At 44.0% G+C, this 26,366-nt stretch overlaps 1 protein-coding gene across 3 annotated transcripts in view; it reads left to right on the top strand.

Moving 5' to 3' along the window:
* tec (tec protein tyrosine kinase) overlaps nt 1-26,366 on the top strand; it is a 422,823-nt gene that overhangs the window by 5,521 nt on the left and 390,936 nt on the right. For all 3 annotated transcript variants that reach the window (XM_085969866.1, XM_085969857.1, XM_085969875.1), the window contains exon 2: nt 5,875-6,071. In XM_085969866.1, coding sequence (XP_085825992.1) covers nt 5,934-6,071 — 138 coding nt within the window. In that variant the 5' untranslated portion in view covers nt 5,875-5,933. The remainder of the gene's footprint in view (nt 1-5,874; nt 6,072-26,366) is intronic.

The raw sequence follows: 26,366 nt of genomic DNA, 5'->3' as shown, positions 1-26,366 counted from the left end.
TAATAGGCCGAGGACGGAGCGGTCAGAGTGGGAGTGAAGCAGTGAATTAAAGTGACAGGCGACTGGAAGCTCAGGGTCATCCTTACGGACTGAACGGAGGTGTTCCGCAAAGCGGTCGCCCAATCTGCGTTTGGTCTCCCCAATGTAGAGGAGACCGCATCGTAAGCAGTGAATACAGTATATTAAATTGCTAGAAGTACAAGTAAATCGCTGTTTGACCTGGAAGGGGTGTTTGGGGCCCTGGACAGTGGGAAGGGAGGAGGTGAAAGGGCATGTGTTGCATCTCCTGCGCTTGCACGGGAAGGTGCCAGGTGAAGGAGAAGGGCTGTTGGGGGTGTTTGAGGAGTGGACCAGGGTGTCGCGGAGGGAGTGGTCCCTTCGGATTGCTGAAAGGGGAGGTGAGGGGAAGATGTGTTTGGTGGTGGGATCACGTTGGAGGTGGCGGAAATGGCGGAGGATGATCCGTTGAATGTGGAGGCTGGTGGGGTGAAAGGTGAGGATAAGGGGAACCCTATCATGGTTCTGGGAGGGAGGGGAAGTTGTGAGACCAGAAGTGCGGGAAATAGAACGGACACGGTGAAGGGCCGTGTCAACCACAGTAGAGGGGAATCCTCGGTTGAGGAAAAAGGAAGATACGTCGGAAGCACTGGTATGAAAGGTGGCATCGTCAGAACAGACGCGGCGGAGATGGAGAAACTGGGAGAATGGAATAGAGTCCTTACAGGAAGCGGGGTGGGAGGAAGTGTAGTCCAGGTAGCTATGGGAGTCGGTGGGCTTGTAGTGGATATTTGTCGAAAGCCGATCGCCAGAAATGGAGACGGAGAAGTCAAGGAAGGGAAGGGAGGAGTCGGAGATGGACCATGTGAAGGTGAGGGAAGGGTGGAAATTGGAAGTAAAGTGAATGAACTTATCTAGTTCAGGGCGAGAGCAGGAAACGGCACCAATACAGTCGTCGATGTACCGGAAAAAGAGGTGAGGGCGGGGACCTGAGTAGGACTGGAACAAAGAATGTTCCACATATCCCATGAACAGGCAGGCATAGCTAGGGCCCATGCGGGTTCCCATAGCAACACCTTTAATTTGGAGGAAGTGAGTGGAGTCAAAGGAGAAGTTGTTCAATGTGAGAACAAGTTCAGCAAGGCGGAGGAGGGTGGTGGTGGATGGGGACTGGTTGGGCCTCTGTTCAAGGAAGAAACGGAGTGGCCGAAGGCCGTCCTGGTGGGGGATGGAGGTGTAGAGGGATTGGACGTCCATAGTGAAAAGGAGACGGTTGGGGCCAGGAAACTGGAAACTGTTAAAGTGACGGAGGGCGTCGGAAGAGTCGCGAATGTAGGTGGGAAGAGACTGGACAAGGGGAGAAAAAATAGAGTCGAGATAGGAAGCGATAAGTTCCGTGGGGCAAGAACAGGCTGAAACGATGGGTCTACCAGGGCAGTCCTGTTTGTGGATCTTGGGAAGGAGGTAGAAGCGGGCTGTGCGGGGTTGGGGGTCTATGAGGTTGGCGGCCATGGAGGGAAGATCTCCAGAGGAGATGAGGTCAGTGACACACTTGGAAACAATGGCTTGATGTTTGCTAGTGGGGTCATGGTCCAGGCGGAGGTAGGAGGAGGTGTTGGAGAGTTGTCGTTCAGCTTCTGCACGGTCACCCCAACAGCCCTTCTCCTTCACCTGGCACCTTCCCATGCAAGCGCAGGAGATGCAACACATGCCCTTTCACCTCCTCCCTTCCCACTGTTCAGGGCCCCAAACACCCCTTCCAGGTGAAACAGCGATTTACTTGTACTTCTTGCAATTTAGTATACTGTATTCGCTGCTCACGATGCGGTCTCCTCTACATTGGGGAGACCAAACGCAGATTGGGCGACCGCTTTGCGGAACACCCCCGTTCAGTTCGTAAGGGTGACCCTGAGCTTCCAGTCGCCTGTCACTTTAATTCTCCACTTCACTCCCACCCTGATCTCTCTGTCCTCGGCCTATTACATTGTTCTAATGAAGCTCAACGTAAGCTCGAGGAACAACAGCACCTCATCTTTTGATTAGGCACTTTACAGCCTGCCGGACTCAACATAGAGTTCAACAATTTCAGATAATAATCCCTGCCCCCATTTTCTCATGCAGTATGATTTTGCCATTCCCATTTGCAACATTTTCACAGCATGTTCTTTCAATTCCTTCCTCCCCTCCTAAACCCGCCCCCCCCCCACCCCCCCGTCTCTGCACCTGCTTAAAATCTGTTACATCTCCAGCTTTTTCCAGTTCTGATGAAGGGTCCCAGACCTGAAACGTTAACTCTGTTTCTCTCTCCACGGATGCTGCCTGGCCTGCTGAGTATTTCCAGCATTTTCTGTTGTTATAACAACAGCACCACCCTTATCAGCAGGTTTAATGATAATGTTAGGGTTGGATCGGCGCGAACGGAGTGCTGCAAGTTCAGAGGGAGGTAGGTTGGAGTGAGAGAGGGGAGCAGAGAAATGGAGACGGCCGATGTCACGTCGGCAGTTAGTGATGAAAAGATCTAGAGAGGGTAAGAGGCCAGAGGGAGGGGTCCAGGTAGAACGAGAATGTAGAAAGCGGGAGAAAGGATCAGCCATGCGGGGGGAAGACTCCTGGCCAGAGAAGTGGGCACGGAGACGAAGGCGACAGAAGAAGAGCTCAGCATCGTGCCGAGCTCGAAATTCATTCAGATGGGGGCGTAAGGGGATGAAGCTCAGGCCTTTGCTGAAATCTATTTATCTCAGTCTTAAAAATTTCAATCAACCCAACATCCACAGCTTTTTGGGGAGAGGGTTCCAGATTTCCACTAGCATTGTTTGAATTTCACGCCAAGGTCTAGTTTTAAGATAATGCCCCCCATTGTTCTGGATTTCTCCACCACTGGAAATAGTTTCTCTGTATCTACTCAATTGAATCCCTTTATCATTTTGAGCACCTCGATTAGATCACCCCCAGCATTTAGTGATTTGTGTACATGACAGCAAAATCCGTTTGCTCCTTCACAGCTTGTAGTCTTTCACCATTAAGAACATTTTCAGATTTGTCTTTCTCGGATCCAAAGTGGATGACCTCACACTTCCCCACATTGAACTCCATCTACCATCGTTTTGCCCACTCACTTAATCTGTCTATGCCCTTGTAACATCCTGCTCCCACTTACACAGCTTACTATCCCTCGTAACTTAGTGTCATCTGTAAACTTGGATATACAATTCTCTCTTCCTTCATCCAAGTCATGTGTATGGTGAAAAGCTGAGGCCCTAGTATAGATCCTTGGGGAACACCACTTTCTTACTCCACCAACCAGAGAACATTCCTTTTGCTGCTGCTCTCTGTCCCAACTAATTGTCAACCCATGTAATAAGGTTACCTCCCAATTTTGCGCATTTGCATTTTTGCAAATAATCTCTTGTGAGGAACCTTTTTGGGTGTCCATCATGCGAGTGACCCCAAATTCAACTAGATTAGTCAGACTCGCCCATCGCAAATTCATACTGACTTTGTTTAGGCTTTGCATGTCCAAGTGCTCAGTCACCCTGACTATGATGATAGATTCCACTAACTTCACACAACTGAAGTTAAACTAACTGGTCTGTAGTTAACTGGTTTCTCTCTTCCTCCTTTCTTAAATAATTGAAATTAGAAATCTGTTCATGTAGTAAAAACTAGACCAATTATTTTGTGATTCTTAAGACTTTTATGATATGCTAAAATATAATTTAGTTTAGTTATATGTTGAGAATTGCTGTTAATTTTTTTATGTTAGTTTCTCATTCATTGTCTGGGAATAACTTCTAGTGGAATATTTCACCAAAAAGGGTTGGGCAGAAAGCAAATATTTCATAGTGTTGCTTATTCATTATCTTCTCTTGTGGCTCAATGTTACTTTTAATTGTAACTTCAAACAGTATATAGGAACTTTGGAGAAAATGGGTTGGTACCCCATCAAATTGTTGAAGGTAGTCGTCGACAATATATTTTCTTTTAATGTCTGTAGCCTTTCAGCTGTAAATATTGACTTTTTTTGGCATTTTATCATTATTTGCAGCACTAGTGTGGAAATAACAGAAGCAAAAAATTCTGTTTCTACAAATATGAGATCATTGGCCATGATATTACAAATCAAATTCAACCAACTACCTTGAGCTGCAAAAATACTCATTTAAGTTCATTATTAAGTTTATAAAAGCAACATTAGAATCCATCACTGCATTCTAAATATATCCATTTGTGAGGTGTCCATAGCATAGATGACCATTGCTTAGAATGGATTTCTGAGTAAGCTGGTGGATGGTAAAACATTACACATTTAAAGGTGTTTTACATAACTTAAGTGTAACTAGAAGAGACACATAGCTTTCCCACCAGTTGATGAAGTGATAACTCAAGCGAATGGTGGAAAGACCTATAAATGGCATACCTTAACTTTCAAACGGCCTTTGTTAAAGGTCCATATGAAAGGCTATTTATCCAAATCAAAGCTGTGGGAATTCAGGATAAAACTCTGGGAATGGGTAAGTTGCTGGCTGAAGGGTACACATGAATTGTGCACAATGTGTATTCATTAGGGAAGTTATGTCAGAGAGGAGAAAGTACTGAATGGGATGCTTCAGGGCTCAGTGTTGTGACCACTACTGTTTTGAATTTATGTAAATGACCTGGATTCAGAAACTGAATGCAAAATGGAACCAAGCTAAGAGGGACAGTGGAATCAACAGAGGCAGCTCAAACTACAGAACAAGTTGGACAAGATATGTAAATGTGCACAACAATGGCAGATGAAATTTCATGCAGACAAATCTGAACTACTGTACATAGGAAGGCAAAGTAGATGACATTGTGACTTCATAAATTGGGTTGAGATAACTAAGGATGAATATGAAAGAGACAGGTGAGCAATTGTTCATCTTTGGTTTCCTTCACACTTGTAACCTTTCCTTCAGTCATGAATTTAGGAAGGTATGCACTGCATCCTTCTCCTTGCATGGCTACTGACTGTGTTGTAACATATCAGCCAATAAAATGTTTGTTTTGCATGGTATAGTGAGCCCTGTTGACATATTTATTTCCCCCAGCCTAACTCCTTGTATTGCTGTTCAACACGTTGCCTCATTCAGAGGCAACATTCATGACTGAAGAGAACTTCTTCTTAGGCAGTCCCTTGGAACCGAGGATGACTTGCTTCCACATTAAAAATGAGTTCTCAGGTGATTGATGAGTCCAATGCGGGTCCTACAGACTCTGTCACAGGTGGGGCAGACGGTGGTTGAAGGGGCGGGTGGGTGGGGTGCTTGGGTTGATGTGCGCTCCTTGCGCTGCTCGCGCTTGGCTTCCGCTTGCTCCCGGCGAAGAGACTCGAGGTGTTCGGCGACACATACTAGTACGAAAGCAAAATACTGCGGATGCTGGAAATCTGAAATAAAAATAGAAATGCTTTCGTCAGGTCATCGACCTAAACCGTTAACTCTGTTTCTCTCTCCACAGATGCTGCCTGACCTGAGTATTTCCAGCATTTTCTGATTTTATTTTAGAATGCATATTAGTGTTCAGAAGGTTGTAGCATATAGATGTAATTTAAATTATAAATTGCTTTATTGTATTTAGAGGGCAATAAAATATAAAGTATTACATACTGGAGTTTGAAATCTTGATTTAAAAAAAATAAGGGATTGATTTTTAGCTATGAAAATCTAAAAAAAATTAAGTAAGAAAATTGTTTTTCATTGAAAAGCAGATTATGAAAAGATAAACAAGATTCCACCTTACTTAATATTTTTGAATCAATCATGGATCATTAGTAACAAATGAACACTTAAGTTTATAAATTTGATTTTTATTATGAAAACCTATAATAAACTTCACTTTTTAAAATTCTTTCAGCTGGTAGTGTAGTGGGCCTTCTGCTCACTAGTAGGACGTAACAAGAATCTAGGGAAGAGATGAATGCAGATCCTATTCTTGAAGAGACCTTAATTAAAAGATCCCAACAGAAGAAACGGACTTCTCCACTTAACTACAAAGAAAGGTTGTTTGTTTTAACAAAGTCAAGATTGACGTACTATGAAGGTCGCCCTGAGGTGAGGTTGATTATTAATAACTTGGAAAGTTAATGTTAGTGGAATTTATGGGAATTTGAAGAATTCCAACACCAAGGTGGAAATTTTTGGTGCTGTCTTAGTTGAATGTTTTGTTTGGGAATTCATATATAAAAAAAGTGGAATTTCAGAGGATTGCCTAACTCCTCTGGACCATTTTCCACGTAACAAGTTGTGGTTTAAAAAAAGCCACTGAAGTGAAAGCTGGTTAAATTCCGAATGAGTTAATCTTTGAAGTTGTTTCCTCCATGTACTATAACTATTAAGTCACTTGTCAGCCTGTTTCACACCCATTGTGTTGCAAAGTCTCTGGTTTTGGATGCTTGGCATGGGTTGTCTGGCATATGCCCTCCTCTTCTCTTGAGTCAACACAGAAGGATTTTAAAATCAAGCAAGATAGAGACACAGGTTGTTGGTCAAGATTTTAAAACACAAAACTGAAAGGTGAAATTTTTCCAGGTTCAGATGTTTAGCATGAGGTAGTTAGGAGTTATTTTGTTTAAGTTAAGTAAGATGCCCCATTGATATGTGGAAGTATAGTATATTCATCATTTTATACTATTACACAAGGACAAGTTGTACTGATTGATATTAAGTGAGTCTGATCATAACAGTTGCCCTGTATATTCACTTGCAGTGAAATTTAAAAAAAGCTTAGTATTCATATCTGGTCTTTTGTTACCAGATGTTTTCTTGGTCCAGCTCCAAAAAGTTTGCAGACGCAAACGTTTGCACATACAAAAGACACAGATCCATTTCAGATCGCTATGGTTACGCTATCGTATAGTTAGATATTGAACACTACGGGCACACCCCTAAAACGCAAGATGCTCAGACTGCTTATGGGTGTGACCAGCATCACTGTACTAAGAGAAAACCCTAAACCTGTAGCAACTCTTTTTTGTTACCTGAGAGGAATCTCTATTAAACTGTGTCCATTAATCACCATGCCTATAGTAGTTTCAAATAACTTGTATAGTAATTCAGTGTGTGCAGTGCAAATTGTTGGCATTGATTTTAACAGTTCAGTGATTTCGAAACTTGCTAATTTGCTGTAAATACTGTAGCCTACATTACACAGATGTTTAAACTAGCTGGTTTATAAATGACGGGGAACTGTTAGCAAATTGCTTTATATACATTGAAACATAGGGACATGAGTTTCCAACCTAATAAGTAATCAATTTAGATTAATAACTGGTGCAGACACACTGCAAACAAGGGGGAAAAGCTCATCTACAAGTTTGAACCGTCATCAATGTACACATTCTAGCCCAGTAGTGAAAGGGCTTGACTAGTCCTAGTAGATAAAGAGACCAGTCTTTGCAGGCCTCGTAGATTACCATTCGAAGCTATTCATTCTTGATCTTTCTCTTTCCTATCTCTTGTTTTGCTGTCAGTACTATAGTACTACTTTACATAGATTTTTAAACTAGGTAGTCAATAAATGATTGAGAACTGTTAAAATCAATACCCACAATTTACATGTACTGAATTAAGTTTTCATCCTGCCAAGTATTATATACTTAGATTGGTAAAACAATTTTAATGGGGCTTATTTACAATGGGGCAAGATTTTAACACAAGCCATTGCACTTTCTTCTTGTTTATGTCAAAATTCTTCCTGAAGTGGAAAAGAAACAATTTGGAAAAATCTGAATCTTTAGTCTAACCTGTTTGCACTTGTTCCTTTTAAGGATAATTTGCTATGCATGTTCTATTCTACAATGGTATGATACAATTTTGGAAGCATCAGATGAAGAAAGCCATTTGGCTGAGCTTAGTCCATTTATCCAGTAAGACCCCACATTCCCCATCACCTCAGTGCAGCATCTAAGTATTTCTTAAATGATTACAGGGGTTTCACGTCCACAGCTCCATGTGGGAGTCTATTTTATGTGTTGATCATTCTTGCTGTGAAGAAGAACATCCTGATTTCAGTTTTAAATTGACCTTTTTACTAGTTTGAACTCGTGTTCCCTTCTCTTACTCTCATACTTTAAATGAAATTAAATTAATATTCCGGATTTATCTTTTTCATACAATTTTCAGTGACTAAGGTGACATCAGGGAAAAATAGAAATAAGTCTAACGCTAAAGGCACTATATCTGAATGTGCGAAGCGTTCTCAACCAAATAGGTGAATTAATAACGCAGATAGAAATTAATAGGTTTGATCTAATAGGCATTACAGAGATGTGGTTGCAATGTGGCCAAGGTTGGGAACTAAATATTCCAGGATACTTAATTTTTAGAAGAGATAGGCAAAATGGAAAAGGAGGAGGGGCAGCCCTGATAATAAAGGATGGGATAAAGACAGTAGAGAGAAAGGATCTTAGCTCCGAAAATCAGGAAGTAGAATCAGTTTGGGTGGAGCTAAGAAACAGCAAGGGGCAGAAAACATTGGTGGGAGTTGTTTATAGGCCCCCAAACAGTAGTTGTAATGTAGGGCAGAGTATAAATCAGGAAATTAGAGGCGCATGTAACAAGGGTAATACAGTAATCATGGGGGAATTTACTACATGTAGACTGGGCAAACCAAATTTGCAATAATAGTGTGGAGGACAAATTCATGGAATGTATGTAAGATAGTTTTCTAGATCAGTATGTTGAGGAACCAACTAGGGAACAGGCTATTTTAGATCTAGTATTGTGCAACGAGAAAGGGTTAATTAATAAACTTGTAGTAAAGGGGCCTTTAGGGAAGAGCGACCATAATATGATAGAATTTTATACTGAGTTTGAAAGTGACTAGGGTCTTAAATCGAAACAAAGCAAACTACGTAGGTATGAGAGGCGAGTTGGCTAAGGCAGATTGGGAAACTACAATAAAAGGTATGGTGGTAGAGAAGCAATGGCTAGCATTTAAAGAATTAATACTTAATTTACAACAAATATACATTCCTTTAAGGCACAAAAACCCCACTGGAAAAGTGGTCCAACCGTGGCTAACAAGAGAAGTTAAAAATAGTATTAGATCAAAGGAAGAGGCTTATAATATTGCCAAAAAGAGTAGTAAGCCTGAGGATTAGGAGGATTTTAGAATTCAGCAAAGGAGGACCAAGAAATTGAAAAAGAAAGGGAAAAAAGAATATTGAAGATAGGAGCAGGAGTAGGCCATTCGGCCCCTCGAGCCTGTTCCGCCATTTAATGAGATCATGGCTGATCATCCAAATTCAGTACCCTGTCCCTGCTTTCTCCCCATACCCCTTGATCCCTTTAGCCTTAAGAAATATATTTAATGAATTGGCCTCAACTGCCTTCTGTGGTAGAGAATTTCACAGGTTCACCACTCTCTGGGTGAAGAAAGTCCTCCTCATCTCAGTCCTAAATGGCTTACCCCTTATCCTTAGACCGTGACCCCTGGTTCTGGACTCCCCCGCCATCGGGAACATCCTGCATCTAGTCTGCCTAGTCCTGTTAGAATTTTATAAGTTTCAATGAGATCCCCTCTCATTCTTCTAAACTCTAGTGAATACAAGCCCAATTGACCCAATCTCTCTTCATACGTCATTCCTGCCATCCCAGGTATCAGTCTGGTGAATCTTCGCTGCACTCCCTCCATGGCAAGAACATCCTTCCTCAGATAAGGCGAGTATGAGAGTAAACTAGCGAGAGACATAAAAACAGACTGTAAAAGCTTCTATAGGTATGTAAAAAGGAAAAGATTAGCAAAAGTAAATGTGGGTCCCTTACAGGCTGAGACAGGAGAAATTATAATGGGGAATAAGGAAATGGCAGAGAAATTAAACAAATACTTTGTCTGTCTTCACGGAAGAAGATGCAAAAAACTTCCTGGAAATAGTGGAGAACCAAGGATCTACCGAGCATGAGGAACGGAAAGAAAGTGGTATTAGTAAAAAAAAAAAAAGTACTAGAGAAATTAATGGGACTGAAAGCCCTGGACCCAATGGCCTACATCCAAGGGTTTTGAAAGAGGTGGCTATAGAGATAGTGGATGCATTGGTTGTCATTTTCCAAAATTCCATAGATTCTAGAAAGGCTCCCGCGGATTGGAAGGTAGCAAATGTAACCCCACTATTTAAGAAAGGAGGGAGAGAGAAAACGGGGAACTACAGACTAGTTAGCCTGACATCAGTAGTAGAGAAAATGCTAGAATCTATTATTAAGGATGTGGTAACAAGGCACTTAGAAAATAATAATAGGATTGGGCAGAATCAATTCTGATTAATGAAAGGGAAATCGTGTTTGACAAATCTGTTAAGAGTTTTTTGAGATTGTAACTAGCAGAATAGATAAAGGGGAACTAGTGGATGTGGTGTATTTGGATTTTCAGAAGGCATTCGATAAGGTGTCACACAAGAGGTTATTAAACAAAAAATTAAGGCTCATGGGATTGGGGGTAATATACTAACATGGATTGAGCATTGGTTAACGGACAGAAAACAGAGAGTAGGAATAAATGGGTCATTTTTGGGTTGGCAGGCTGTAACTAGAGGGGTACCACAAGGATCAGTGCTTGGGCCTCAGCTATTCACAATCTACATCAATTATTTGGATGAGGGGACCAAATGTAATATATCCAAGTTTGCTGGTGATACAAAGCTGGGTGGGAATGTAAGTTATGAGGAGGATGCAAAGAGGCTTCAAGGGGAGAAAGACAAGCTAAGTGAGTGGGCAAGAACATGGCAAATGGAATATAATGTGGAGAAATGTGTTGTTATCCACTTTGGTAGGAAAAATAGAAAAGCAGAGTATTTTTTAAATGGTGAGAGATTGGGAAATGCTGGTGTTCAGAGGGACCTGGGTGTCTTTGTATACGAATCACTGAAAGTTAATGCAGTGTATGCCTTTAAGAGCCCCCTGTGTACTGTAATGCCGGTAATGGCCACTCGGGCTATATAAGCCTGTATATTGTGTTGTATCAGTTAGTTCACCTCCAGACTTTGTTCAGTAAACACCTGTGAAACCAATTCCTGCCTTCAGTGTCTCTATTAACACACGGATACAACAGTGGCGACGAATTGGAAACGGACTTACCTGCAATTCGGCAGCACCTCAAGGACATCGATTCCTCAGACGTCCAAAGTCGAAGAAAAGCAAGAAAAAAAAACTGTGGTTTCACCAGCTAGCCGAGCTGGTGGCAGGTACTGCAATAATCCTTCCTGGGCGGGCTGGGGCTCCATCGGCTGGCTCTGTGGCGAGGCCAAGCAGCGAAGGCGGAGGCAAGCAAAAACAGACGGGGGGGAGCACTCGGGAGACGGCCGGCGCTGCAAAGCAGGTCAGCGTTCGGACCTAGCAGAGGGGGGGAAAAGTCCCAGAGAGTCCGGTGGGAACGAGTCTCCACCTGTAAATAAAATTTTTTTTTTTAAAAACGCGGAAAACAGCGTTGTCAGCAGCAGCAGCGGCGGCGGGAAAGCGCGGGAAGCGCCATATCTTTTCTGCAGGAAAGAAAGAAAAGCGCGGGAAGTGACTTTTTTTCCAGGATGCCTAAGGCTGGCAATATTGATGCTTTTGATAATGATATAGAGGATTGGACCACATATGTGGAAAGAGTGGAGGTATATTGCACAGCAAATGGAATAGAAAATGATAAAAAGGCGTCAGTACTTCTAAATCTAATGGGCGCAAAGACATACGGGCTGTTACGAAACTTAATCACTCCAGCCAAACCAAGGACAAGAATTTTAAGGAAATTGTTGATACCCTACAGGAGCACTTAAACCCAACACCGCTGCTGATAGCGGAACGATTCAAATTCTTCAAGAGGAATCAGCACAAGAATGAAAGTAACGCCGATTACCTCACCGAATTAAGAAAGCTATCAAAGCAATGCCAATTCGGGGCAGGACTGGCAGATTCTCTTCGAGACAAATTCGTCTGCGGTCTCCTAAGTGAAGGAACACAGAAAAGGCTGCTTTCTGAGAAAGATTTGACACTGGACAAGGCTTTCAGTATGGCTGTATCATACGAAGCAGCCGCAAGAGGAGCTGTAGAGATACAGCAAAAGACACAGGACTTCGGCACCCATGAAATGACACAGGGTTTCGAGAGATGTTATCGCTGCGGCAGATCCACCCATGACCAGAGGGACTGCTGGTTCAAGGACAAAGCATGCAGGCAATGCGGAAAGATTGGACACATTGCACGGGTATGCCGATCTGGACAAAAAAAATCCACGGACAGGAAAAAAAAAATCAATAAAGAAAAGTACAGAAAGGTACAAATGATGACGGACAGTAGCTCCGAAGACCAGAAGAGCGATAGCGACTCCGGAAACAAGAGACTAAGCTGTCTCAAATTACATAATGTAATTGCCAAAGAAGATTACCAGACCATTTGGGTTACCCTCACGATAGCAGGGCCCCCAGTTAAAATGGAGCTAGATACAGGATCAGCTCTGACCGTCATAAATTGACGGGATTACGAGCGGCTATTTCCGCATATACCTTTAAAAGACACATCCATTATCTTGAAAACATATACGGGGCAGAAAGTATACCCCAAAGGAAAAATAAGGGTGCCTGTTGTATACAACGGCAAGGAAATACAGAAGTTGTATTTATACGTTCTACAAGATGGTGGTCCACCGCTGTTGGGACGTGAATGGATCAGGAAGGTACGTTTAGACTGGCACTCCATTCAGGCACTGACGGTGACCAGTAAGAAAAAAAATGATGATGACGTCATACCTGAACGATTAAAAGACATCTTGGCCAACGCCAAGGAAGTGTTTCAAGAGAAACTAGGAACCTTGAAAGGCATCACCGCCTCAGTAAAAGTGGAAGATGCAGCAATTCCCAAATTTTTTAAGGCAAGACCGGTGCCATACGCAATTCGTCCAGCAGTCGAGGCAGAGCTGGAGAATTTGGAAAAGGCAGACGTATTATCCAAGATAGATTGGAGCGAGTGGGCAACACCCATCGTCCCGGTCATGAAGAAAACGTTGAATAATGATAAATCTGAAGAACAGAGAAAAATTCGCATCTGTGGAGACTTCAAGGTGACTGTAAACCCGGTCCTTCACACGGTACAGTATCCTCTTCCGAGGATAGAAGATATTTTCGCCACACTGTCCGGAGGGAAACGTTTCACCAAAATTGACTTGGCACAGGCATATCTACAGATGGAGGTTGAAGAGGCCTCTAGAAAGTATCTCACGATAAATACAGACAAAGGCCTGTACCAGTACAATCGACTGGTTTTCGGAGTAGCATCAGCTCCAGCTATCTGGCAAAGAGCTATGGAGCAAGTCCTCCAAGGGATTCCGGGGACTCAATTCTACCTAGACGACATCCTTGTAACAGGAGAAAACGACAACGAGCACCTTGCCAATTTGGAGCAGGTGCTCACTAGGCTGAGAGAACGGGGCCTACGAGCAAATCGCCCCAAGTGCGAATTTTTCCAGAAACAAATATCATATTGTGGCCACATAATTAATAAGGAAGGGTTGCATAAGTCACCTGAAAAAATTGAAACGGTCATAAAAGCCCCAGCACCTGAAAATGTTTCACAATTAAGGTCGTTCCTGGGATTGATAAATTACTATCATATATTTTTACCGAACTTATCAACTCTTCTGCACCCTCTTAATGAACTGCTACAAACAGGAGTAATTTGGAAATGGAGCGAAGACTGTAAACGTGCCTTCCATAAATGCAAAGACTTAATCACGTCCCAGGAAGTTTTGGCTCATTACAACCCATCACTGCCAATCAGACTGGCGTGCGATGCATCCCCTTACGACGTAGGAGCGGTATTATCGCATAGATTCCCTGATGGCTCGGAACGGCCGATAGCTTTTGCGTCACGCTCATTAAACTCAGCTGCGCGTAACTATGCCCAAATCGACAGGGAAGCACTCAGCCTGGTATGAGGAGTGAAGAAATTCAACCATTACCTACACGGACAAAAATTTACCTTGTTGACTGACCATCAACCCCTCATCTCCATATTCAACCCTAAAAAGGGTGTTCCCATTATGACAGCGCAAAGGCTACAGAGGTGGTCCCTTTTTCTAGGGGCACACCAATATGACATAGAATATAAAGGATCAAAACAGCATGGGAATGCTGACGGTTTATCGCGCCTACCGCTGCCAGCGGTAGAAGAGGCACCTACAGTAGACCCAGTGGAGATGTTCCACTCTACCATAGTCGAATGTCTACCAGTAACAAATTCTGCCATTGAAAGGGAAACGAGAAATGACCCGACTCTCTCACGAGTCTACGATTTAACGGTGAAGGGATGGCCAGCACATGGCGAACCACTGTTGCCAGCATTCTCGCAAAGAAGAGAACAGCTGTCAGTGTGCCGAGGAACCTTGATGTGTGGATCCAGAGTGGTGATTCCACCCAAATTCCAGGATAAAGTGCCAAAGGAGCTTCACGAGGGGCATCTGGGTGGAGTGAAAATGAAGAACCTAGCCAGGGCGTTTGTATGGTGGCCAGGTATCGATGGAGACATCGAAGAAATGACCAAGAGCTGCCTAGGATGCCAGAAGGTCCAAAACGCACCACCACAAGCCCCTCTACATCCATGGGAGTGGCCCTCATCTCCATGGCAAAGGGTACACATCGACTTTGCTGGTCCATTTATGGACTCAATGTTCTTAATCGCGGTTGATGCACACTCCAAGTGGCCGTAGGTAATAAAGATGTCCTCCACCACCACGGAAAAAACCATCACAGTATTAAGGACCATATTTGCCAGGAATGGGCTGCCTGAACAGATCTGTTCTGATAATGGACCGCAATTTGTGTCCAAAGAATTCAGGAAGTTCTTAAAAAACAATGGGGTTAAGCACTACACGTCTGCCCCATACCATCCCGCCACCAATGGATTGGCTGAAAGGTTTGTCCAGACCTTCAAGAAGGCCATAAAGGCCATGGGTAATGAAGACATAAAACTTCAGCATAAGGTAGATAACTTCTTGTTTGCATACAGGAATGCAACACATATGGTTACAAACCAAACTCCCGCCATGATGTTCTTTAGTAGAAGCCTAAGATGCCGGCTGGATTTGATCAAGCTAAACATCAGAAGGGACGTGGAGAACCGGCAATTTCAAGTCATGAATGAAAGGCCAACTAGAACCTTCCAGATAGGTCAACAAGTTTTGGCCCGGGACTACCGTACCGAGAAATGGCAGCCTGGAACTATTTGCACACGACTAGGACCGCTGATGTATACCGTGGACATTGGAGAAAGCATAATAAGGCGCCATGCTGACCAGATCATAGAGTCATCCGAAAAGGGACAACCTACACCACAACTCTATACGCCTAATGATGAAGTAGAGATACCCATAGTATCTACCTCCGATCCGGTGATACTGGAACCAGATGAACCCGACACTGGCATTCAAGCCGAATCAGCCTTGCCAAAAGAACCTACTACACCACCAGAAACTACTACACCACCGGGGCGTTATCTGGACCGAGTCAGGAAGCCTCCAGAGAGACTGACTTATAATTGATTAACTGCAGCAATGTGTAGATTATTGTTCTTGTAACATGTAATTAATGATTACTTAAAATATTATGTACTGGTTGGCTAAAAGGGGAGGAATTGTAGTGTATGTGCCTTTAAGAGCCCCCTGTGTACTGTAATGCCGGTAATGGCCACTCGGGCTATATAAGCCTGTATATTGTGTTGTATCAGTTAGTTCACCTCCAGACTTTGTTCAGTAAACACCTGTGAAACCAACTCCTGCCTTCAGTGTCTCTATTAACACACGGATACAACAGTTAACATGCAGGTACAGCAAGCAATTAGGAAAGCAAATGGTATGTTGGCCTTTATTGCAAGAGGATTTGAGTATAAGAGTAAAGACGTCTTACTGAATTTATATAGGGCCCTGGTGAAACCACACCTGGAGTATTGTGTACAGTTTTGGTCTCCTTACCTAAGGAAGGATATATTTGCCATAGAGGGAGTGCAACCAAGGTTCACCAGACTGATTCCTGGGATGGGGGGTTTGTCCTAATGAGGAGAGATTGAGTAGACTAGGCCTATATTCTCTGGAGTTTAGAAGAATAAGAGGTGATCTCATTGAAACATACAAAAATCTTAAAGGGCTTGACAGGGTAGATGCAGGGAGGATGTTTTCCTTGGCTGGGGAGTCTAGAACCAGGGGTCACAGACTCAGAATAAGTGGCCGGCCATTTCGGATTGAGATGAGAAATTTCTTCATTCAGAGGGTGGTGAATCTTTGGAATTCTCTACCCCAGAGGGCTGTGGAGACTCAGTCGTTGAGTATATTCAAGACAGCGATCGATAGATTTTTGAATATTAAGGGAATCAAAGGATATGGGGATAGTGCAGGAAAGTGGTGTTGAGGTAAAAGATCAGCCATGGGTCTTGGCTACCCCAGTGATTCAGTGTGGTGCTGAGCCTTACAGATCAGGAAGATCCCAGGTTTGATCCTCAGATGATGCTAATCTAGCTGATAATGCACAAGGTACCAAGTGGTTTGTTGTAGCTCCCATCCAAGTCAGGGCAATTGTAAGGCTGTGGAAATTGGTCTCAATGTCCCTAAGTCAGGGAAGAGGGGAAAAGTTATTGGGCCGGATCTTGCTGGAAAAATAATGGCATGTTAACGACACATGCCGTTATTAATGTGAAAATCGATCAGCAAGTTTAGGGGATTAAGAGATATGCTGTGAGTTGCGATTCTCGAGCATTTGCTGCTCAATTTTCGCTGATTTGAATTGCACAAACGGCATCTTGCTCTTAGCCTCCCTGTTATTTTAAAAACTTGCATAAATACCTTTTTAATGATGTGATAATTATTAATTCAGTGACTATCAACCTGTCTGGCCCAGAAATTGAACAATTTAAACTGTGGTGTCTCATTCCTTCAGGTGGTAAATTGTTCTTGGAGATTTTAAAACTGCCAAATTTTAAATTAATTTTTTTTTCTTACTTTTCTGTTTTTTTCTCTCTTAATCCAATCTTTCGTTCCCTCTCTCGTTCTGTATCTGATTTGACTCTAATTCACCCTCCTTCTCAGTTGTTCTGCTGTTCCATTCTCAATCCTTAAATCTCATTGGTTAAGGAGATACACTGTTGGTCGCGCCATTCACTGAGGTCCCAGCTGCCCTGTTGCCCTCGCCACCCTGTTATCGGCTTGCACTGCCAGCACACTATGGAGCAAAAACACTTTTGAGTGAAAGGGTGCAGAAAACTGTGTAACTAATAGGGCATGTCGCAAGATGCCCCGCTCCAGTAAGACCCAACCCATAGACTTCTGTTCCCACTCCTAACCCTTATTTAATGTCCTTTGTTAGAAAGTGTGTGTGTGTGTGTTGCTGTCAGGTTACAACAGGACAGGGCTCGGCAATATTGTTGGTTTGCCCCCACTGTTGAATAGTCTACTAACGTCCAAGCCTAAGCTTCCACATGAAGAACGGTAACTTGGCTGAGGCATTGGAGGGTTTCCTTTTAGATCTGTACCCACTTTCAAGTAAGGAGTGGGAGGGGACAGAATTGGAAGGAAAAAATGCTGTTCCTATTTGACCAAGCACAAATTATAGGTTCCTTTTTTTATGTGTTTAACTTCCTTATTGCATCAACTCAGTCATGCTGCTGTTTTTTGTCTCTGCTTTAAAGAATTTGAGATATCCTGTACAAATGACAAGTGAGACAAATGGGGGTGGTGGAAACCACATGACTGTGTAGCACCAAAGTCTTAAAGGGACACTCTCCAGTGCTCTTTTTCTTTCTCTTTGTATTTGAAGCTTGAACTACACTCGAAGAAGGAGGAGGACGATGCTTAACCTAACATTAGAGTCACTGAAATAACAACAGAAAATGCTGGAAAAACTCAGCAGGCCAGGCAACATCCGTGGAGAGAAATTACAGTCAACGTTTCGAGTCAAACCCTTTGTCAAGACCAGTATTTTTGGTCTTGACAAAGGGTTTGACTCGAAACGTTGACTCTATTTTCTCTCCACGGATGTTGCTTGGCCTGCTGAGCTTTTCCAGCATTTTCTGTTGTTATTTTGGATTTCCAGCATCCGTAGTATTTTGCTATCGTATTAGAGTCACTGATCCAATCTATAATAAAAATTCTGTATCAGCATATGCTTGCATTAAAAAAAGTTGTGGTATAATTTTTGCTCTTTAAATGATACTGGGAGCAAGAGGTAAATCTCAAAATCAGGTGCTGACTTTAAATTTTTTCATGACCTTAATTAGAGGGAATAGTGAAATGTAACAGCAAAGTCCTTTGTCTGCCTTCCATAATATGCATTGTAGTGCTAGAGGTGTGGGGGACATTTATAGCATGTACATCTATAAACTAAATTACAAAGATATACACAGTGGCTCAGATTATTTTTGTAAATTCTAAACTACAAGGGTAATTTAACCCTTCTGGTTTTTTTTCATCTTCCCTCCCACCTAAAGGAAAAAGCCTAATGCGAGTTAGTTAAGGAAACCTTCAGATTTTTTAAAATGGGAAAACAATCAACCATTGATACTTGGAAAAGCTGACTAACAGTTTCAAAAATGCTGATGCAGCTGAAGAAAAATTGACCACTCAAAAACCATTGTGCAAAAACCTTAATGAAGACCTTTGACCAAGGCCACTGTGTCAAGGTGACTGAATAAGTTAAATTCAATACATTGGATTTCAGGACTTATATTGGTGTTTCCGGATCACAATCCATAGTTCAGTTTGTTTTTCCTGTGAAAACTGGAGTCCAACATCTTGGATATGACAAAGAAGAAAATTAATTACAGTGGAAGTGCAGTGTCATGACATAAGAATTAGGAGCAGGAGTAGGCCATATGGCCCCTCGACCCTGCTCCGCCATTCAATAAGATCATGGCTTATCTTCGACCGCAACTCCACTTTCCTGCCCGATCACAATATCCCTTGATTCCCCTAGAGTCCAAAGATCTATCTCAGCCTTGAATATACTCAATGATGCAGCATTCACAGCCCTTTCAGGTGGAGAATTCCAAAGATTCATAACCCTCTGAGTGAAGAAATTCCTCCTCATCTCAGTCTTAAATGGCCGACCCCTTATCCTGAGACTATGCCCCCAAGTTCCAGCCACCTAGGGAAACAACCTCTCAATGTCTACCCTGTCAATCCCCCTCAAAATCTTATGTTTCATTGAGATCACCTCTCATTCTTCTAAACTCCAGAGTGTATAGACCCAATCTACTCAATCTCTCCTCATAGGATAACTCTCTCATCGCAGGTATCAATCTAGTCAACCTTTGTTGCACTGCCTCCAAGGCAAGTATATCCCTCAGATAAGGAGACTAAAACTATGCAGATGTGGTCTCACCAAAGCACTGTACAACTGTAGCAAGACTTCCTCATTCTTGTACTCCAACCCCCATGCAATAAAGGCCAACATGCCAGTTGCCTTCCTAATTACTTGCTGTACCTGCATGCTAACCCCCTGTTTCCTGTACGAGGACACCTAAATCTCTCTGAACACCAACATTTAATAGTTTCTCACCATTTAAAAAAAAATCTGTTTTTCTATTCTTCCTACCAAAGTGAATAACCTCACATTTCCCCACATTAGGCTCTTTGTTTCCTCCTCACAGCTTACTTTCCCACTGAGCATTGTATCATCAGCAAACATTACACTCGGCCCTTTCATCTAAGTCATTAATATAGATTGTGAATAGCTGAGGCCCAAGCACTGTTCCTTGCGGCACCCCAATACTTTTAGCCTGCCATCCTGAAAATGACCCGTTTTTTCCTGCTCTCTGTTTTCTGTCTGTTAACCAATCCTCTATCCATGCTAATATATTACCACCAACCCCATGAACCCTTAACTTGCTTAACGACCTTTTTTTGTGGCACCTTATCTAATGCCTTTTGGAAATCCAAATATACTACATCCACTGATTCCCCTTTATCTAACCTGCTAGTTACATCCTCCAAAAACTCTTAATAAATTTGTTAAACGTGATTTCCCTTTCATAAAAACATGTTGATTCTACCTAATCATATTATGATTGATTTCCTGAATAATGGATTCCACTATTTTCCCAACGACTGATGTCAGGCTAACTGATCCAGATTTTTAAAATTCGTTCCTGGGATGTGGGCGTTGCTGACGAGGCCAGCATTTATTGCCCATCCCTAATTGCTCTTGAGAAGGTGGTGGTGAGCCGCCTTCTTGAACCGTTGCAGTCCTTGTGGTGAAGGAACTCCCATAGTGCTGTTAGGGAGGGAATTCCAGGATTTTGACTCGGCGACGATGAAGGAATGGCGATATATTTCCAAGTCAGGATGGTGTGTAACTTGGTGGGGAACCTGCAGGAGATGGTGTTCCCATGCGCCTGCTGCCCTTGTCCTTCAAGGTGGTGGAGGTCGCGGGTTTGGGAGGTGTTGCTGAAAAAGTCAGCGAGTTGCTGCAGTGCATCTTGTAGATGGTACACACTGCACCCACTGTGCGCTGGTGGTGCAGGGAGTGAATGTTTAAGGTGGTGGATGGGGTGCCAGTCAAGCAGGCAGCACCTGGATGGTGTCGAGCTTCTTGAGTGTTGTTGGAGCTGCACTCATCCAGGCAAGTGGAGAGTATTCCATCATGCTCCTTACTTGTGCCTTGTAGATGGTGGAAAGGCTTTGTGGAGTCAGGAGGTGAGACACTCACCGCAGAATACCCAGTCTGTGACCTGGTGTTGTAGCCACAGTATTTATGTGGCTGGCCCAGTTAAGTTTCTGGTCAATGGCGATCCCCAGGATGTGGTTGGTGGGGGATTCGGGTGATGGTAATGCCGTTTAAGGCCAAGGGGAGGTAGTTAAAGTCTTGCTTGTTGGAGATAGTTATTGCCCGGCACTTGTGTGGCATGAATGTTACTTGCCACTTTTTAGCCCAAGCCTGAATGTCATCCAGGTCCTACTGCATTCGGGCATGGACTGCTTCATTATCTGAGGAGTTGCGAATGGCACTGAACACTGCAATCATCAGTGAACATCCCCATTTCTGACCTTATGATGGAGGGAAGGTCATTGATGAAGCACCTTAAGATGGTTGGGCCTAGGTCACTGTCCTGAGGAACTCCTGCAGCGATGTTCTTAGGCTGAGATGATTGTCCTCCAACAACTACAACCATCTTCCTTTGTGCTAGGTATAGCTCTAGCCAGGAGAGAGTTTTCCCCCCAATTCCCATTGACTTCAGTTTTACTAGGGCTCCTTGATGCCACACTCAGTCAAATGCTGCCTTGAAGTCAAGGGCAGTCACTCTCACCTCACCTCTGGAATTCAGCTTCTTTGTCCATGTTTGGACCAAGGATGTAATGAGGTCTGGAGCCAAGTGGTCTTGGCGGAACCCAAACTGAGCATCGGTGAGCAGGTTTTGGTGAGTTAGTGCTGCTTGATAGCACTGTTGGCGATAGCTTCCATCACTTTGCTGATGATTGAGAGTAGACTGATGGGGCGGTAATTGGCTGGATTGGATTTGTCCTGCTTTTTGTGGACAGGACATACCTGGGCAGTTTTCCATATTGTTGGGTAGATGCCAGTGTTGTAGCTGTACTAGAACAGCTTGGCCAGAGGCGCGGCTAATTCTGGAGCACAAGTCTTCAGCACGACAGCCGGAATGTTGTTGGGGCCCACAGCCTTTGCTGTATCCATTGCGCTCAGCTGTTTCTTGATATCACGTGGAGTGAATCGAATTGGCTGAATACTGGCTCCTGTGATGGTGGGGACCTCAGGAGGAGGCAGATATGGATCATCCAGTCAGCCCTTTTGGCTGAAGATGGTTGCAAATGCTTCAGCCTTGTCTTTTGCACTCACGTGCTGGGCTCCACCATCATTGAGGATGGGGATATTCATGGAGCCTCCTCCTCCTGTTAGTTGTTTAATTGTCCACCACCATTCACGACTGGATGTGGCAGGACTGCAGAGCTTTGATCTGATCCATTGATTATAGAATCGCTTAGCTCTGTCTATAGCATGCTGCTTCTGCTGTTTAGCGTGCATGTAGTCCTTTGTTGCAGCTTCCCCAGGTTGGCACCTCATTTTTAGGTATGCCTGGTGCTGCTCCTGGCATTCTCTTTTGCACTCCTCATTGAACCAGGGTTGGCCCCTTGGCTTGATGGTTTTGGTAGAGTGAGGGATATGCCAGGCCATGAGGTTACAGAATGTGGTGGACTACAATTCTGCTGCTGCTGATGGCCCATAGCACCTCATGGATGCCCAGTTTTGATCTGCCAGATCTGTTCTGAATCCATCCCATTTAGCACGGTGGTAGTGCCACACAACCCGATGGAGGGTGTCCTCCGTGTGAAGACAGGATTTCGTCTCTACAAGGACTGTGCGGTTCACTGCTACCAATGCTGTCATGGACAGATGCATCTGCAACAGGTAGATTGGTGAGGACGAGGTCAAGTAGGTTTTTCCCCTCGTGTTGTTTCTCTCACCACCTGTCGCTGTCAAAGTCTGGCAGCTATGTCCTTCAGGACTCGGCCAGCTCGGTCAGTAGTGGTGCTACTGAGGCACTCTTGGTGATGGACATTGAAGTACATTTGGTGCCCTTGCTACCCTCCGTGCTTCTTACAAGTGGTGTTCAACATGGAGGAGTACTGATTCATCAGCTGAGGGAGGGCAATAGGTGGTAATTAGCAGGAGGTTTCCTTGCCCATGCTTGACCTGAAGCCGTGAGACTTCATGGGGTCTGGAGTCAATGTTGCGGACTCTCAGGGCCGCTCTCTTCTGACTGTATACCACTGTTGTGGTGTATGTGCCTTTAAGAGCCCCAGGTGTGCGTAATGCCGGTAATTGCCACTTGGGCTATATAAGCCTGTGTATTGTGTATATCCTTTAGAACCCCCCCCCCAGACTTGCTTAGTAAATACCTATGAACCAACTCCTGTCTTCAGTGTCTTTATCTACACACGGACACTACAGTGGCGACGAAGTGGAAACGGACTTACCTGCAATTCGGCAGCACCTCAAGAACATCGATTCCTCGGGCGTCCAGAAGACTCAAGGAAGTAAGAGAAACTGTGGTTTCACCAGCTGGCCAAGCTGGTGGCAGGTACTGCGCTAATCCTTCCTGGGCGTCAGGCTGGGGCTCCAGCGGCTGGCTCTACAGCTGAGACAGGCAGCGAAATCGGAGGCAAGCAATAACGGACTGGGAGGGAGCACTCGGGAGACGGCCGGCGCAGCAAGCAGGTCAGCGTTCAGACCTCCGGCGGGAACGAGTCTCCAACAGTGAATAAGCGGAAACCGCAGTAAAACAGCGTTGTTATCGGCAGCAGCAGCGGGAAAGCGTGGGAAGCGCCATATCTTTGCTACAGAAAAAAAAAAGCACGGGAAGCGCCATATCTTTTCTGAAATGCCTAAATCTGGTAATATTGATGCTTTTGATAGCGAAATAGAGGATTGGACCACATACGTGGAAAGAGTAGAGGTATATTGCACTGCAAATGGAATAGAAGATGAAAAAAAAGCTTCAGTACTTCTGAACTTAATGGGCGCGAAGACATACGGGCTGTTACGAAACTTAATCACTCCAGCCAAACCAAAGGACAAGAATTTTAAAGAAATTGTTGATACCCTGCAGGAGCACTTAAACCCAACACCGCTGCTGATAGCGGAACGATTCAAGTTCTTCAAGAGAAACTAGGAACCTTGAAAGGCATCACCGCCTCAATAAAAGTGGAAGATGCAGCAATTCCCAAATTTTTTAAGGCAAGACCGGTGCCATACGCAATACGTCCAGCAGTCGAGGCAGAGCTGGAGAATTTGGAAAAAGCAGGCGTATTATCCAAAATAGATTGGAGCGAATGAGCAACACCCATCGTTCCAGTCATGAAAAAAGCATTGAAAAATAACTCTGAAGAACAGAGAAAAATTCGCATCTGTGGTGACTTCAAGGTGACTGTAAACCCGGTCCTTCAAACAGTACAGTGTCCTCTTCCGAGGATAGAAGATATTTTCGCCTCACTATCCGGAGGGAAACGTTTCACCAAAATTGACTTGGCACAGGCATATCTACAGATGGAGGTTGAAGAGGCCTCTAGAAAGTATCTCACGATAAATACACACAAAGGTCTGTACCAGTATAATCGACTGGTTTTTGGAGTAGCATCAGCTCCAGCTATCTGGCAAAGAGCTATGGAGCAAGTCCTGCAAGAGATTCCGGGGACTCAATGCTACCTAGACGACATCCTTATAACAGGAGAAAACGACAACGAGCACCTTGCCAATTTGGAGCAGGTGCTCACTAGGCTGAAAGAACGGGGCCTACGAGCAAATCGCCCCAAGTGCGAATTTTTCCAAAATCAGATATCATATTGTGGCCACATAATTAATAATGAAGGGTTGCATAAGTCACCTGAAAAAATTGAAGCAGTTATAAAAGCCCCAGCACCTGAAAATGTTTCACAATTAAGGTCATTCCTGGGATTAATAAATTACTATCATAAATTTTTACCGAACTTATCAACTCTTCTACACCCTCTTAATGAACTTCTACAGACAGGAGTGATTTGGAAATGGAACGAAGACTGTAAACGTGTCTTCCATAAATGTAAAGACTTAATCACATCCGAAGAAGTTTTGGCTCATTACAACCCATCACTACCAATCAGACTGGCGTGCGATGCATCCCCTTACGGCATAGGAGCAGTATTATCCCATAAATTCCCTGATGGCTCAGAACGGCCGATAGCTTTTGCGTCACGCTCATTAAACTCAGCTGCGCGTAGCTATGCCCAAATAGACAGGGAAGCACTCAGCCTGGTATGGGGAGTGAAGAAATTCAACCATTACCTACACGGACAAAAATTTACCTTGTTGACTGACCATCAACCCCTCATCTCCATATTCAACCCTAAAAAGGGTGTTCCCATTATGACAGCACAAAGGCTACAGAGGTGGTCCCTTTTTCTAGGGGCACACCAATACAACATAGAATACAAAGGGTCAAAACAGCATGGGAATGCTGACGGTTTATCGCGCCTACCGTTGCCAACGATAGAAGAGGCACCTACAGTAGACCCAGTAGAGATATTCCACTCTACCATAGTGGAATGTCTACCAGTAACAAATTCTGCCATTGAAAGGGAGACAAGAAATGACCCGAATCTCTCACGGGTCTACGATTTAACATGGCGAACCACTGTTGCCAGCATTCTCGCAAAGAAGAGAACAGCTGTCAGTGTGCCGAGGAACCTTGATGTGTGGATCCAGAGTGGTGATTCCACGCAAACTCCAGGATAAAGTGCTAAAGAAGCTTCACGAGGGGCATCTGGGTGGAGTGAAAATGAAGAACCTATCTAGGGCGTTTGTATGGTGGCCAGGTATCGATGGAGACATCGAAGACATGACCAAGAGCTGCCTAGGATGCCAGAAGGTCCAAAACGCTCCGCCACAGGCCCCTCTACATCCATGGGAGTGGCCCTCATCTCCCTGGCAAAGGGTGCACATCGACTTTGCTGGTCCATTTATGGACTCAATGTTCTTAATCGCGGTTGATGCACACTCCAAGTGGCCGGAGGTAATAAAGATGTCCTCCACCACCACGGAAAAAACCATCACAGTATTAAGGACCATATTTGCCAGGAATGGGCTGCCGGAACAGATATGTTCTGATAATGGACCGCAATTTGTGTCCGAAGAATTCAGAAAGTTCTTAAAAAACAATGGGGTAAAGCACTACACGTCCGCCCCATACCATCCCGCCACCAATGGATTGGCTGAAAGGTTTGTCCAGACCTTCAAGAAGGCCATAAAGGCCATGGGTAATGAAGACATAAAACTTCAGCACAAGGTGGATAACTTCTTATTCGCATACAGGAATGCAACACATATGGTTACCAACCAAACTCCCGCCATGATGTTCTTCAATAGAAACCTAAGATGCCGGCTGGATTTGGTGAAGCCCAACATCCGAAGGGACGTGGAGAACTGGCAGTTTCAAGGCATGAATGAAAGGCCAACTAGGGCCTTCCAGATAGGCCAACAGGTTTTGGCCCGGGACTACCGTACCGAGAAATGGCAGCCTGGAACTATCTGCACACGACTAGGACCACTGATGTATACCGTGGACATCGGAGAAAGCATAATAAGGCGCCATGCTGACCAAATCATAAAGTCATCCGAAAAGGGACAACCTACACCACCACTCTATACATCTAACGATGAAGTAGAGATACCCATATCTACCTCCGATCCGGTGATACTGGAACCCGATGAACCCGACACTGGCATTCAAGCCGAATCAGCCTTGCCAGAAGAACCTACTACACCACCAGAAACTACTACACCCCTGAGGCATTATCCGGACCGAGTCAGGAAGCCTCCTGAGAGACTAACTTATAATTAATTA

This window comes from Somniosus microcephalus, chromosome 2 (assembly GCF_052327205.1).
Source record: "Somniosus microcephalus isolate GS21.2 chromosome 2, FLI_Smic_1.0, whole genome shotgun sequence".
NCBI classification, from domain to species: domain Eukaryota; kingdom Metazoa; phylum Chordata; class Chondrichthyes; order Squaliformes; family Somniosidae; genus Somniosus; species Somniosus microcephalus.
Note: the sequence above shows the minus strand (reverse complement) of the source record. Positions and strands in the feature narration are given on the sequence as shown.